At 38.7% G+C, this 15,010-nt stretch overlaps 1 protein-coding gene across 1 annotated transcript; it reads left to right on the plus strand.

The window, feature by feature from the left end:
- The first annotated feature begins 1,122 nt into the window (after positions 1-1,122).
- On the plus strand, positions 1,123-13,879 carry LOC121639112 (endoplasmic reticulum resident protein 27). The gene is made up of 7 exons (XM_041984337.1): positions 1,123-1,301; positions 9,158-9,243; positions 10,077-10,214; positions 10,313-10,429; positions 10,843-10,968; positions 11,071-11,268; positions 13,784-13,879. The coding sequence occupies exons 1-7, from the start codon at positions 1,244-1,246 to the stop codon at positions 13,823-13,825; spliced, it is 765 nt and encodes a 254-aa protein (XP_041840271.1). The 5' UTR covers positions 1,123-1,243; the 3' UTR covers positions 13,826-13,879.
- The last annotated feature ends 1,131 nt before the right edge of the window (positions 13,880-15,010 follow it).

Here is a 15,010-nt window from a genome sequence, read left to right on the forward strand (position 1 = left end):
TAGGCTAAATAAAGTTTTCTGCTTTCATGATTATGATTCATATTGTTTATTGTGCTGACCACATGGTCAATAACTTTTTGAAACAACTTAGAATTTTATCAGGTAACACAAAGCAGAAAGTTTAAGTGATGCAAAAGAAAAAGTTTATTTGGTTCTAAACACTGTATTGTATTTTATATGCATCTTATGTAAAGTTTTTTGCTCTGTATTTAGAGAACCACTGTTAACATAAATCATAACTTCTGTTTTCCTTTGTTTCATAATTGTAGTTTTTATGGATAAATCATAATTTCAGAGGATTTCTGTGGTCGTTGGAGCAGCTTTAGGATTCTTTTTTGTTTTACTGCGGACGACAATTAAAATGTACAAGTCTTTTCTAGAGGAGTTTTTGGAAACTTTGTTATTACTCTTACACATCTATAATCAAAACAGACATTTTCATTTGGAGACTCACAATATCGTCATTCATTTTAAAGATGACAAAATATGCACTGCATTAAACTGTGAGGAAGATGTGTAACTGAAAAAAAATCTTCAGAAAAACTACTTTAAATTGTAATTTTACAATGAGAGTAAAGCCTTACCAGCTCTCTCTCTCTCTCTATGTATATATATATATATATATAAAGTCACTTTGTAAGTTAGAGTAAAGTCACTTTATATCAGTGGTTTTTTACATAAAGACTTAAGCATATGTTTAAAGGCAGAACTGGCTTTGTCTGCATGGTGAAGAATAAACTGGATTTGTGTCCCTCCTGTGGTGGCAGAACAAAAGTACAGCCTAGTTAATCTCTGGTCATCCACAGGTCACATAAACTTCTTCACAAACAATTTACAGCCAGCCATCTTGTGTGTAAATAATTACTATCAACGAAATTATTTTAAGAGAAGTCAAAACACACACAAACACACACAAAAGTTTGCAGTGCTGCACATAAATAAAGACAACAGGATAAAGGGACCCTCTCATATTGAGATTACATACATCCTGTGAAACTGACACGTAGTCCAACATCCATGCTCCCTGAACTTATCAGAAGCACCTGGTTGGTTCCCACAAAGCTTCCAATCACTAACCACAGAGGTGGCAGCGGCCCCATCCAGCTGCCATGTGGCGGCCATCAGAGATAGAGCTGAGGCGACAAGAGTCCTTGTGAAAAGTCAAACAGCTGCAGAGTCTTCTGAGCTTTCCTCAGGTTCTCTTCCGTTTACCTTCCTCCCTGAGACGTGAATCAGTCACAACATGCTGGTCTCTCTGTTTCTTGCCCTCCTGGTGTCTTCTGTCAGTGCCACTGAGAAAGGTAAACTGTGCTATTTATTCTCTGACCTCTCTATAAGTCTTTTCTGTGATTCCTTCTCTAATGTCACACTTGAAGAAACCGGCTGCCTGGTAAGTCTTTTTATTATTCTGGAAATATGTGGACAATAAAAGAATGGGTTGTCATGCCAGTTTGTTATCGGGCTTTTCCAGAAGATAATGCAAATGACTTTCATGATCTGCACAATTTTTCTTAAGCCTCCCTATGGCATTCACAGTTTTAGTTTGAGTAAAAAAATATATATTTATTTCTGAAATTCGACATTTTTGAATCAGAATTATTCCTTAACTTTGTATTGTTTTGTTTTTTAGATTTGGGGGAGCTGTCTTTCCCAAATTTGTACAATTATTACTATGCGGCCCAAATACAATAATGCATAAAATGCAGCTGACAGGTCCAGAGTTTGGGACTCAAACCTGGGCCGGCTGTAATAAGCTCAACCAGTTTAGCATGTAACAACGATCAATGACTAAAAACTGTGTTTTTATTGGTATCTAATCACTTTACTAAAATAACTGTAGAGCTTTTATTCTCCTAGAATGAACCATTTATATCTACTTGCCATGGATCCAGATACAAGGAAACTACCATATTTGTACCACCATTTTTACTACAGTGTCTCTGAATGGACAAACAATTCTGTGTGTGAAGTGCAAGCGCATTTGCAATCAAAATCTAGGTAACAAAGCAGAGCAGCACTGAAGCCTCCAGTACTAAAGCAGCTTCTAGCAACCAAACATCCAACATGGAATTTTTAACAAATAAAACAAAGAAATAAGCTATAGATGCAAAAAATATGTCATGTCTGGCAACTAGAATTCTGAGAAAAAAATATTGAATAGTTTAAATAAATGTTTTGTTTTTAAATATATACAATAATTTACTGTTTATTTAATTTGAACCTTTTATTTTGAATGAATTTTAATCACTGCATCATTTTATTGATCAAATTTACATGTTTTTCAAGTCCCTGCTATTTTTAATTTATTTGCTGTTAAGATTTAATATTTAGTAGATTTTGTGTTTATAAGTCTGACTTGAGCTTTTAAATTTGTTTTTGTAGGAGCCTGATTTTGTCCCATTAATTATTGGCATCTTGCATGTGCAGTTTTATGTGCATGTGATATATAAATGTTTTTGTGATTATTTTAGAATTTTTTAGATATTTTTTATCATGTCAAATTTCACAAGGTTTTAGCTTGCGAAACTGCAAGTGGATTTGGTTATTGAAAGCAAACGTAACCCCTAAGAGACCAATGTGACATAAATGTTACATACAGTTTCTGAGACATTTTGCTTCAATTTATGGTATAAACTTTGATAGTTTATACAGGGAAATGGGAGGACGAATAACAGGCAGAGCCCAGTTTGCTGAGATTAGCGATGCGACAGGCTGGCCTGCTCTGCCATCCAGACCAAGCACATTCTCAAAACCTCTCATTAGCAAGACACAGTCGTGGCCAGTTATCAGAAGGAAAACTAATAAATCCTCTCCACAACAAACGGACATGCAACTACAGAACAGGTTTGCTCCACTGCTGCAGGATTCTGGAACTACATCCGATGACCAAAATGAAATCTCCCTACACACCAGGGTAAGACCAAAGAACAAGTCAGAAAGTAAAAGGCGACAAGCTGGGCCTTCGACTCTGATTGTCGGTGACTTCGGTGTGAAAGACGTTGGAAATATGTGTGGAAAACGTACAAAAGTACTGTGTTTTCCCAAGGATATGGTATCAGATGTGAGAGGCAAAATTACTCAAATTGTGGCAGCGCACCCAACTGTGGAAAACCTCATCCTGCATGTGGGGTCGAATGATGTTGGGAAACAACAATCTGAGGTGCTGAAGCAGGATTTTACTGAACTGCTGGATACGATCAGCTGTCTGGATGCCCGGATATTCATCAGTGGCCCTCTCCCTCCCATCAGAGGAGGAGTGGAGAGATTCAGTAAGCTGTTTAGTCTGAATGCATGGCTGTCGGCTGTATGTACCACACATCCAGTTAATTTCATTGACAACTTCAGCTTCTTCTGGGACCGCAGGCACTTTGTTAAGATGGATGGATTCTGCCTGAACAGGTCAGGAGTGAAGCTGTTCACATCCAACCTGTTTTATTTCCTGAACAGACACTCTGTTCCCTCGGACAAGGACAACAGACAAGAGAGACCAAAACAACGTGATAAGACAGAGCCTAGAGGAAACTTTAAGAAAAAACCACCTCAGCCCCCTCCCGAAGAAAGCCCCAAAGCTCTCAACGAGGACTCACCCCCTTCATCTCATCATACTCCATCCAAGTTACCCTCCCCCTCCCCATCCTCCCCACCCCTCCTGGACTTCACCTCCCAGATGAAAGAGCTGGTCACTATTGCGACCAAACTAACCCCATGCCACAGTATGTTTCTGTCCCCCATAAACCCCCCACCGGGGCTGCTAAAGGAGGGGCACCCAGCCCCTCCTGTACCACCATGCCAGCTTCATGTTTCGGATGTATGATGTGTAGAGGGTTTTACTTCTTTTGAATATGTGGCTCTTCAGTTGAAAGCTTATTATAAAATAATATATCTAAATTTCTATAGACCACCAGGGCACTGCGCAGAATTTTATGAAGAGTTTGGTGAACTGCTGGCTACAATCTGTTTGGATTTTGATTGTGTAATTATTGTTGGCGATTTTAACATCCATGTAGACAATCCTCAGGACAAAGCGACTAAAGATCTGGGTAACAGTCTGGAGAACTTTAGGCTGACTCAGCATATAACAGCGCTCACACACATTAAAGGACACACTCCAGATGTCACGGTTTCTGGGTTTTGGTGGGTGTTTTGATCATGGTTTAGGATTTTGGTTTGGTTTGGTTCATGTTTAGTTCGGTCTTGTTCTTGGTTTATAGTTCTTGTTTTGTTCATGCTTTAGGTTTCAGTTTTGTCATGTTTGGTTTTCCCTCTTGTGTTCCTGTGATTTCTGTTCTGCCTCATTAGATCACCTGGCCTGATTTGTCATCCACTTCATCTGTGTCTTGTTACTCCCTCTGTGTATAAGTACTCCTGGTTTTCAGTCACTCCTTGTCAGATCCTCTCATTTGGTGGTTTAGTTCATTGGATTTATCCCTGTCTTGAGTTCTGGAAATAAACCTGTCACCTGCACCAATTCTGCCTCCTGCCTCTGACTGCCTGCAATTGGGTCCTCACCTCCTCCGACGTCCGCCATTCATGACGCTAGACTTAGTGATTTCTAAAGGTTTGGATGTTTCCAATGTTACTGTGTGTGATCTGTCTGATCATTACTGTGTTTTCTTTGAGTGTACAGTTCCTGTTCACACAAATGTCTAAACAGAGATGATCACAAAATGCTGTATAACACGACTGGGATGTTTAACCAGGTCTTCTCTTCAACACCTGCCCTGTCAGGCGGTTCAGCCAATGAGCTTGTCACTAGTTTTAATGGTAAAATGTTAAGTATTATGGATGTCATCGCTCCTATTAAGGTGAAAGTTGTCTCTGGAAAGAAAAAGTCTCCATGGAGAAATTCCACACTGGTGAAGCATGGAAAAAGAGTGTCAGAAAGCCGAGCGCAGATGGAGAAAAATCTACAGGTTCATTATTACATGTATAAAGAGAAACTTCACTCTTATAATCTACAACTGAAGAATGCAAGAAAGTCCTATTTCTCTGACATTATTAGTAATAGCGCGTTCTTTTCTTATAAAAGACGCTCTTTGCTCTCGGCTTACATGCATCCAAGTTCGACGCGCTCCAGTGCTCTTTGGTTCAAAACAAATGATCATGAAGTCCAAACATTTCTTTCCTCTGGATCAATGATTTTATTTCCAAAAGTGTTAGCGTTTCTTACCGCACCATGACGTGACTGGCAGGCATCTTTCTTTCTTTTTATCAAAACAAAACAAAAATAACCAACGCTGGCCGCGGTCTAAAACTGTATAGCTGCGTGCCTGAAACCGAGAGCTCACCTGGCCCCAATAGCCAACACTAATATAGCCCAGGTGCTGCAGTCACCTGTCCATAAAGAGGGGGCGGAGATGAGAAACGGCATCAACCATGCGCAACAGTAAACAATCAAAATAAACAATTCATTACTTTAGTTCAACTCATAATTCAAATCCTAATACTTCACATTTTTATCTCATAAACTAGCAAATAGAACAAATAACAGCCATTCAGAACAATATAAATCCATCAAAACATAACACAATAATTTGGCTCCTACAATTAGCAAAAACTATCATAATGCTCGGGTCTTATTTGCTATTGTTGACAGGTTAACAAACCCTCCTGTGTCAATAGCATCTGAACTTTATTCCACCAAGGCCTGCAATGAGTTTGCCAAATTTTTCATGAAAAAAATCCAAAATATCAGACAAGTAGTTGGTTTATCAACAGCAGGTTCAACAGACATACTGTGTCCATTGAAAACCAGTTTAAGCACTATGACACAGTTTAATCCCATTAACAGCAAAGATCTGGGCAACATCTTATGTCAGCTGAACTTCTCCTCTTGCTGCTTGGACATCCTGCCCACAGGTTTCTTCAAAAAGGTCTCAAAGACTCTGGAGCCAGATCTGTTACAGATTGTGAACTTGTCCTTAATTTCTGGCATCTTCCCAGAACTTTTAAAAACAGCTGTAATCAAACCCTTACCAAAAAGGGACAACCTAGACAAGACACAAATGAGCAACTACAGGCCGATCTCAAATCTTCTTTTTCTAAGTAAGATAATTGAAAAAGCACTTTTTCAGCTATGACTTTTTAACACAAAACAACTGCTACAATGTCTTCCAGTCAGGTTTTAGACAGCACCACAGCACTGAGACTGCTCTGACCAAAGGCAATATTGACATATGTTTGAATACAGATGATGGAAAAATGTTAGTCTTAGTCTTACTGGACCTCAGTGCTGCATTTGATACAGTTAACCACAATACAGTATATTGCTTAAATGACTGGAGAACTGGGTGGGCCTCTCTGGCACTGCACTACACTGGTTTAAATCTTATTTAGAGAATAGAAAGTACTTTTTGTCAATAGGTAACTTTACATCTGAGCACACTAAAATTGCATGTGGAGTTCCCCAAGGTTCCATCCTGGGGCCTCTTCTGTTTAACATCTACATGCTCCCACTGGCACAGGTCATGAGGAAAAACAAAAATAGTTACCATAGCTACGCAGATGACACACAGATATATATTACAATGTCACCGAGGCCCCATACAGGCTCTTGGTAAATGCACTGAACTTTCTTCAGTTAAACAAAAACAAAACTGAGGTGATTGTCTTTGGCGCGAAAGAGAAACGACTAAAGGTCACCACAGAGCTTCAGTCTATACACCTAAAAACCACCAACCAGGCCAGAAATCTGGGTGTACTGATGGACTCAGACCTTAACTTAAAAACACATTAAGGGAATTACAAAATCAGCCTACTATCACCTTAAGAATATATCAAGGGTAAAAGATCTGATGTCTCAGCAGGACCTGGAAAAACTAGTCCATGCATTCATCTTTAGCCGGCTTGATTATTGTAACAGTATTTTTACAGGTCTACCTAAAAAATCAATTAGACACCTGCAGCTGATTCAGAACTCTGCTGCTCGAGTCCTCACTAAGACCAAGAAAGTGGACCACATCAGTCCAGCTCTGAGGTTTTTACACTGGCTGCCTGTCTGTCAGAGAATAGACTTTAAAGTTCTGTTGCTGGTTTATAAAACTCTGAATGGTTTAGGACCAAAATACATCAGTGACCTCTTGACCCATTATGAACCTGCCAAAACCCTCAGGTCATCTGGTTCCAGTTTCTTATCAGTTCCCAGAGTCAGAACCAGACATGGAGAAGCTGCATTCAGCTTCTATGCTCCACATGTCTGGAACAAACTCCCAGAAAGCCTCAGATCAGCTGAAACACTCAGTTTATTTAAATCAAGGTTAAAGACCCACCTGTTCTCTGCTGCGTTTCATAGTTTTTATTTAGAAGTCAAAATCTACATCTGGTTCTTTTAAGCTGCAATCATGTTTTAATATAATAATCTTTAACTTTATTTCTTGCATTTTATCTATTTTATTTTAGCATATTCCTTCTGCTTTTATTTCATTAATTGCATTTCTTTTAATCTTTATTTATTTATTTTTTATTTATTTCTTTTTTAATGCACTTGTCTGCACCCTGCTGTAATGATTTATGTAAAGCACTTTGAATTGTCTTGTACATGAAATGTGCTATACAAATTGCCTTTGCCTTTTGCCTTTAATGAGGATTTTAAGTATTTACCAAATTACAGTGTGCTGATGTTGCATTATAATACAGTAAAATGTCATCATTGTGCTTTACATTAAATAATTAGTAGTTCATACGATAAAACTGAACTGTGACAGCATTTACAGATATTTAGTTTAATACTTTAAATACATATTTAATGTATGTCAGTTCAATGTAAAAACCTGATAAAGGGCCAAACACTGGCCTCTCAGTTGTTGCTGCTGGGATTTCAGGTAAAAAAAACAACACTTGCATTTTTTTTTTACATATGTGTTTTGGGGCACCACAGTTGAGGTTGGCCTAGGGCTCCACATTGCCTTCGACCGGCACTTCCACTCATAGGTAAAAACACATTTATGTTTAAATCATTTCTATGTTCACTTACTAATAGATGGAATCCTAAACACTGTACCATAAAAAAACTAGTTTTTGTCTTTATAGTAACTGATAATCAGTAACTATTTGGTTAGGTTTAGTAACCACAACTAATTTCTAAGAAGTTATGAGTCAGCTATCAAAGTAAAATAAACAAATATACAACCTTATGAAGATAGCATAATTAAGACACTGACAAATATAATAAAGACAGAGAACAATTTTTTAGCCAGTTCAGTGGGTGTAAAAGGAACCAGATGTTAACAATACTACTCCTTTATGCAACAAGCTTCTAAGATGTTTGTGTGTGTGTGTGTGTGTGTGTGTGTGTGTGTGTGTGTGTGTGTGTGTGTGTGTGTGTGCGTGTGTGCGTGCGTGTGTGTGTGTGTGTGTGTCAAGTCCCACAATGGTTACCATACAAACACAGACTTATGGCATTTTTTTCAGATTATGAGGGACTGTCAAAGTCTATCAAACTAATCTACACAAAAGGTACCTGTGTCATTGCTCTATTGCCTTACAGCAGGGGAGTCCAGCTTCGGCCCTCGAGGGTCACAATCCTGCAGGCTTTCATTGTGTGCCTGCTCCAACACACCTGACTCGAATCAATTAGTCATTGTGCAGAACCTCATAGGCTGTTGGACACATTAAATTTGAGTCAGGTGTGTTGAAGCAGGGAAACATTGTAGACCTGTATGGTATTAGGAGTTAACAAGATCATGGATGGTTATTAGTCATGTTGGTCCTGTGATGGACTGGTGACCTGTCGACAGCGTTCCTCCACTCACCAGATGGCTAGATTAGCCTTCTACCCTGACTAAGATGCAAGCCGACAGCAGTCATTCTGGCATGTTTTTTTAACACAATTTTCTCCTAAAAACAGGATAATTTATCTCATTATCTCGAGATAACAATTAAAAAACAGAACTAGAAGCACTCCGCCTTGTTGGAGGTAATAATAGCTGAGCACAGCTGCTCTCGGCTTCAGTACATATGTGAGAGCACTCTGGGTGATACTTTTTAGCACTTTTATGGACTGTGATATACTTTAAGTGTTGTTTTATATCAGCTAATGCTAGCATTCAGCATTGCTGTTTATTTGTTTAGCCACTTTGCTGTAATGGGACTGTGGATTCAGTGAGAAGAGCTGTAAAATCCACATTTATGCCATACATCTTATACATTTCTTCCTCAGATGGTGCTCTACCCAGGCTTAATGACACAAAAGCTGTTGAGGCCTTTATCGACTCTGCTGAAGTGGTGATCATTGGATTTCTAGAGGTCAGTCAAGTATATTGCATGTATAAATAAGTTTCAAACTATCTTTAAGACATCTCCTAAACACTTTATTATGCCAGGCAAACCAGACATGATCAGACAAATTAGCTGAGAGCAAAACTGGTCTCCAGAGGCCCTCATTTGCACCCTGATCTTGGTGATGCTGCTGTCATAAATAGATTTTGGAGATGGATTTGTTTCCTGTGGCCACACCTTTGGCAGCGCCTGCGTAGCTTGCTGTCCCACGGAGGCAACTTCTTTGGCCAGACTCTGTGTGCGGGGGAAGATGGCAGGCTTGACTTGAAATATATACATATCCGAACACTTGTGGGATTGGCTAAACTGTCACTTGTGTAAACAAGTACAAACACAGGGAAGAGGTTCATGAGAGGAGAGTGGAAGCTAGAGGCAGGGAGCACATAAGGATAGCACATAGCTGAACCGTGATGCTGAGAACAACGAGAGACCAAAATATTGGTGCTCTGACTCACAGAGAATGAACGCATAAAGGCTTCATGATGAGAAATAGGACTGCCAGAGCTCATGAAACAGTGTCACAAAAATAGCTATGATTCACCGTGCTTTGAGGCAGCCACATTCCTACTCTTTTTTTTTTTTCTTCCAATTTTCCAATTTCCTTTCCAAGAGTTTCTAGTGTTCCCTGCAACCAGACAGTCTTGGTTAGGTTACATAAGATTGATGTGAGATGTAACAATAATTACAAGTTTTAGGGGAAAAGGGCAAACATGTTTTTGAAATAAATCATACAATTTCTTTTTTTTTTAAAGAAGTGAATGCAGGTGCAATGATGAAGATATGGCTTCATTTTATTTCAGAGTGAGGAGAGTCGTGGATATAAGGAATTCCTGGCAGCTTCAAAGCAAATTGACTCTGTTCCTGCAGCCATTTGCACAGTAGAAGAGGTGTGGGCTGACTACAGCATCTCTTCAGACACCATCGCTCTCTTCAGAAAAGTACTCAGCGCCGAATCTGTTATCCATATTATCAATAAAACTGGTACTGTAAGTTTTGCTAGGGTGATTATGATGATGATGTGCGTTCTGTGATCCAGGCAGATAACCATCAGGAGAACCTTGTTATCACCGAGACTAAGAAGTTAGAAACCGATGGACTTGTTAACTTCATCACCATCAACGAGGTCCAATACATCACAGAGTACAACCAAGTGGTGGGTGAACTGCTCATACAAGTGTTAGCAGGCACACATTAGAATAGAATAGAATAGAAATACTTTATTAATTAGGGGGTCAAACACCAATTTTATCAGGATATGATATTATATTGATTCAATGGAAAATGAAGATTGCAGATATCACAAATTCTGCCACTATATGATATTGATCCCATACGCAGCCAGCATAATAACTAAAGTAGGACAGTCTTAATTAGGATTATGGTGCTTCTGGCTCATTAATCATTCAATGGTTTAATGTGGTTATGGCCATGGTAGTTTTGCATTGTTACATCTCTTGTATACATATGTACAATGAATGTCTGAAAAAGATTATTTCGAATGAAAAGTAAGTAGTAAGTCTGCTATTGTCTCTCTATTAATATCCTGTTTTCTCTCCATCTTCTCAGACAGCAGTTGGCCTGTTCAATTCAGAGGTGAAGTCTCACCTATTGCTCTTTGCCATCAGGGGGACTAAAGAATTTACTGAGCTCAAGGAGAAACTGAGAGCTCTGGCCCCGGAGTTCACAGGCAAGGTGAGAAAAACATCTCAAATCAGTCCATGTCTGGCAAATTAAAGTAAAAGAATGGAACATATTGTATGTTTTATTTATGTTCTTATGACCCCTGCATTTCAGTTATTATTTGTGCTGATTAATGGAGCCGGAAAGTCCAACTTTAAGTCACTCAAGTACTTTGGCCTCACATCAAAGGACCTCCCACGAGTCGGCATCTATGATGGTAATTCTGACATGAAGTGGCTCCTACCTGAAGGAGAGATTTCCACAGAGCGAGTGCGGGACTTCTGCCAGTCCTTCCTACGAGGAGAACTGAAAGTGAGTAGATGCTTTTATTGTTTGTTGCGTTTTCAACAGTGTTTCATTATGTGAAATTTGAAATTTTGATCTTATGAAAAGCTGTAAAATAGATATGCTGATAGCCTATAATACCAGCATCCTCACTGGAAAAAAAATCCTCGGAGGAAGAAAATACAGTAAATATTGTGGTGGACATCCTCATCTTGAGGATTAATATTCATCGTTGGTAATATCTGGGATATTATATGCCAGTTATGCAAGTTTGTTGGCTCATATCAAAGGTAGTGACTAAATCACTGAGTTACCATTTTTGCCATGTCTGATACAACTAGCAAATTCTGTTCCGCGCCTCCTCATAGGATTTGTTAAAACATTTGTTAAAAATCACCTCAAGTCAGCATCTAAAGGTTTTTGCTCATTAGCTGTAGTTTTTTCAGTTAATTACTCCTTTCATTCACCTTTTTTTTCAACTCTTCTAAATATGAACACAGAGAGTGATGGAGACTGTCCTTCTGACATTAAATAATCCCACTGCAGGTATTTGAAAACAATTCCTGGGGTTTCCTCTCTTTATCTCTTGTACATGACCAGATTAGTCTTACTGTTTTTTGTTTTTACTTGAGGTATTGTTTTGATTTAGCTCTATAATGTTAATAATAACCATGTGTAACATATCCTGTGGTGCCACCTTTATTGACTCTTCGCAGCATAGTTTATTTGCTGGAAATGTGGCCAGTGTGCATTTTCTGTGAAGCAACGTGTCAAAAGTTCCTCTTTAACCCGTTTGACATCTGAATGGAAATACAGCTGATGTGTGCAGGTATTTATCACTGTACAATTTGTCAAGTGAAACTATTGTTTATGACCTCTAGAGTTTCAAATGTAGGCAATTTGGCAAAAAGAGGTGTTTCACTTGAAAATGCACACTGTCAAACTTCAAGATTGATCTTAAAATAGAAAAAAAATGTTTGACACAAATTCTAAAAACAATAGCAAGAAAACTAGCAGTTTGTTGGCACTTTATATGGGGTCAAAACGCAATAACAAATGAAGGATAATTACAGGCATTCATAGCTGTGGCAGTAAAGTGTTTTTTGCCAGACAAAATACAGGAAACAGCTCTGTGTTACAACCCAACAGCTCCAGCAGGGTGTAGCTGTCTGGAGCCACACTGAAGGCTCCACATCAGTCCACTGTGCCACTAAACGTCTGAATTCACATCCATTCACGTAATAAATTCAAACTCAATTGCATTTAGAAAAATATTTAGATATACTGCGGTAAACTAAACCATGCTGGAGTGTAAAATTCAATTAATATCCACTAAAGCTTCAGCACAAGACAAATATGGATAAAAAGAAGTCTAAATGTTGCAGGAGTTTCATCAGTTACATTTCACAACTAACAAATAATGGTTCCCACATTACCACACTGCAGTATATCACCGCATTTTTACATCTGAAGGGACAGCGACAGTTTAACTTTGTTCCAGATTTTTCACTCATCGTCTGGTTTAAACTCAGACAAAAGAAACAAAAGCAGCAACCTCATTTTTAAGGGTTTGAACAATGTTTTCGACCACAGGGTGATACAATAGGTCTCAAAACTGTATCAAATATGATACATAATTATTATATCTTCAATAATTATCATAACTTAGTCATTTCTCTTCAAGTATAAATAGTCTTTATTTTTTATTTCATAAAAAACACTAAATTAAAAGCCCATTAATTTTATAAGTGACTAAATGACACAAACCCTAGTCTACTGGGGCCAGTTTTGTCCAATAGTTTAAATTGTTTAGCATAGTTCTGAGATTGATTAAAGAGCTCAAAATGGTTCAGCTGGTTGAGTGGTCATCAGGACTGGTGATTCAAATCACAACCCCTTAATATCAGACTGAACCAGCAGACACAAACGAAGGTGTAGATGCTTTAATAAAGCTTCACCAAACAGTTCGTGGAGACGCACACAGAAGAGAATCGGTACAGACTTGCAGTGAATGACAACAAGACTACTCAAGGAATCTGTACAAACCCAGGGTAAAAAAATGTAGGGATGAAAAGGTGCAACACATGAGAGTAACGATAAGACACTGGTGTAGTCCATGATGGCATGAGCAGAGGAATCCTGGATGGTGTAGTCAGTGTCAGAACCGGTGATCAGTAGACTGGCAATGCTGAGCGCACCAGCAGAGGAGGAGCAGGCGTGACACTTGTATTGTTCAAGCACGCTTGGGAAATTTATCACACAATGCATCTGATATGCTCCTGTGTGAATATACTAGAAAATGTGCTGCATGCATGGAGTGCAAATATATATTAGGAAGTTATTGACATTGTTTGTGTGTATGGATTAGAATAAAAGAAATATATATGACTTTGTGCCATTTACAAGGAAATGAAAAATATATACCCCCACAAATAAACAGCAACCCAGATAGTGTATTGCTTCAAAAAAGTATGTAAAAACTTCAACAGATGATGTTATATTTTCTCCTGTATTTACCTTATTGAACTTTTCCATTTTTCAGGATGTGAAGCAGGCTGGAGAACAACCCAAAACGGAGCTTTAGGACTCAACAACTGTAAATGTATTATTTTACTCTGAATTAAAAAATGTTAATAAATGGAAAACAGAATGGGTGACTTTTGTCTTGCAAGTTCTTCCTTTCAGCATAAGAACAAGCAAAGTCCACATTACAGTCCTCACTTGTTTACCAGTGTATGTTAAGCTTTGTATGTTTACACAAGTGTGAGTCTGTCTGTGGTCTGGTCAGCTGACCACAGGTCACTGGCCACAAGTCCCAGTGATGTGGCAGAGTTTGTTAGTCTCTCCGCAAATGTTAGAGTCCAAACCACAACACACCAACCTCAGAGAGACTGACAGAAAGCAGGCTGGGAAGATGGAGCTCGAGGTAGACAAGACTCAGAAGTCAATGCTGTTTCTCATACGAGAGGCTCCAAATAGAAAATTAAGTGAAAATTAGAAAAACACTCTCTGAACTTAAATCAGGATCCTCAATTCAGAATTTTTAGGCATCGTCAAGAGAGAAAACCCACACATTCGGAAAGTAGGACATCTGATTTACAATCAGCTCATTTAACTTAAGGACTTATCTGACTCTCTAAATATGGACCAAAAAGGAGATTATTTAGCTGTAAAGGCTCTATAAAAGAACAACAGATGGGCTGTAGACATCAACAGAGAGAAAGTTTGGGTCTGTCCCAGAAATATTCCCTCAAGCAAGAAGGGAATTTCAAGGCCCAGACTGGGATCAGTATAATTAGTGGTGCTGCATTGCCAAGCGGCTACATCCGGCGGAATTGGGGAAGCCTGGCAGGTGACTGTTTCTCAGAGACCAGATGGAAATATGCAGTAAGTGCCGCCTGCCATCTGAGCTTGTTTACGGCTGTAAGTGAGAGGGCTGACAGATGAGACAGTGCTGAACGAAGAGCTGATCGGGTCGAAGGGGGACAGACTTGACAGCGTGTTTGTAGTTTTATAACACCAGACAGCAGACAAAAACACCCCGCAATGAGCTTGTTTTTACTGTATGTCTATTTTTAAATACCACTGCACTGATTTAAAAATAAAAAATAAATACAATCAGTGATTCAAATATGGCTTATTTGTCTAGTTAATTATTAAATCCCATCTGGCTTTAAATCAGACATAAAACATCTACACTTGTGTGAAAATTTGCACGGCTTTCTGTTATACAGCTGATTGACATAACCACCCAAACTACAGATTTACC

Source organism: Melanotaenia boesemani, chromosome 4 (genome assembly GCF_017639745.1).
Source record: "Melanotaenia boesemani isolate fMelBoe1 chromosome 4, fMelBoe1.pri, whole genome shotgun sequence".
NCBI lineage: Eukaryota > Metazoa > Chordata > Actinopteri > Atheriniformes > Melanotaeniidae > Melanotaenia > Melanotaenia boesemani.

Excerpts from the sequence above, each read along its gene's own strand:
- LOC121639112 (XM_041984337.1), top strand. The coding sequence starts at position 1,244 with ATGCTGGTCTCTCTGTTTCTTGCCCTCCTGGTGTCTTCTGTCAGTGCC. Across the intron at positions 1,302-9,157 it reads TGTCAGTGCCACTGAGAAAG|ATGGTGCTCTACCCAGGCTT; the intron begins GTAAACTGTGCT and ends TTTCTTCCTCAG. Across the intron at positions 10,430-10,842 it reads TCACAGAGTACAACCAAGTG|ACAGCAGTTGGCCTGTTCAA; the intron begins GTGGGTGAACTG and ends CCATCTTCTCAG.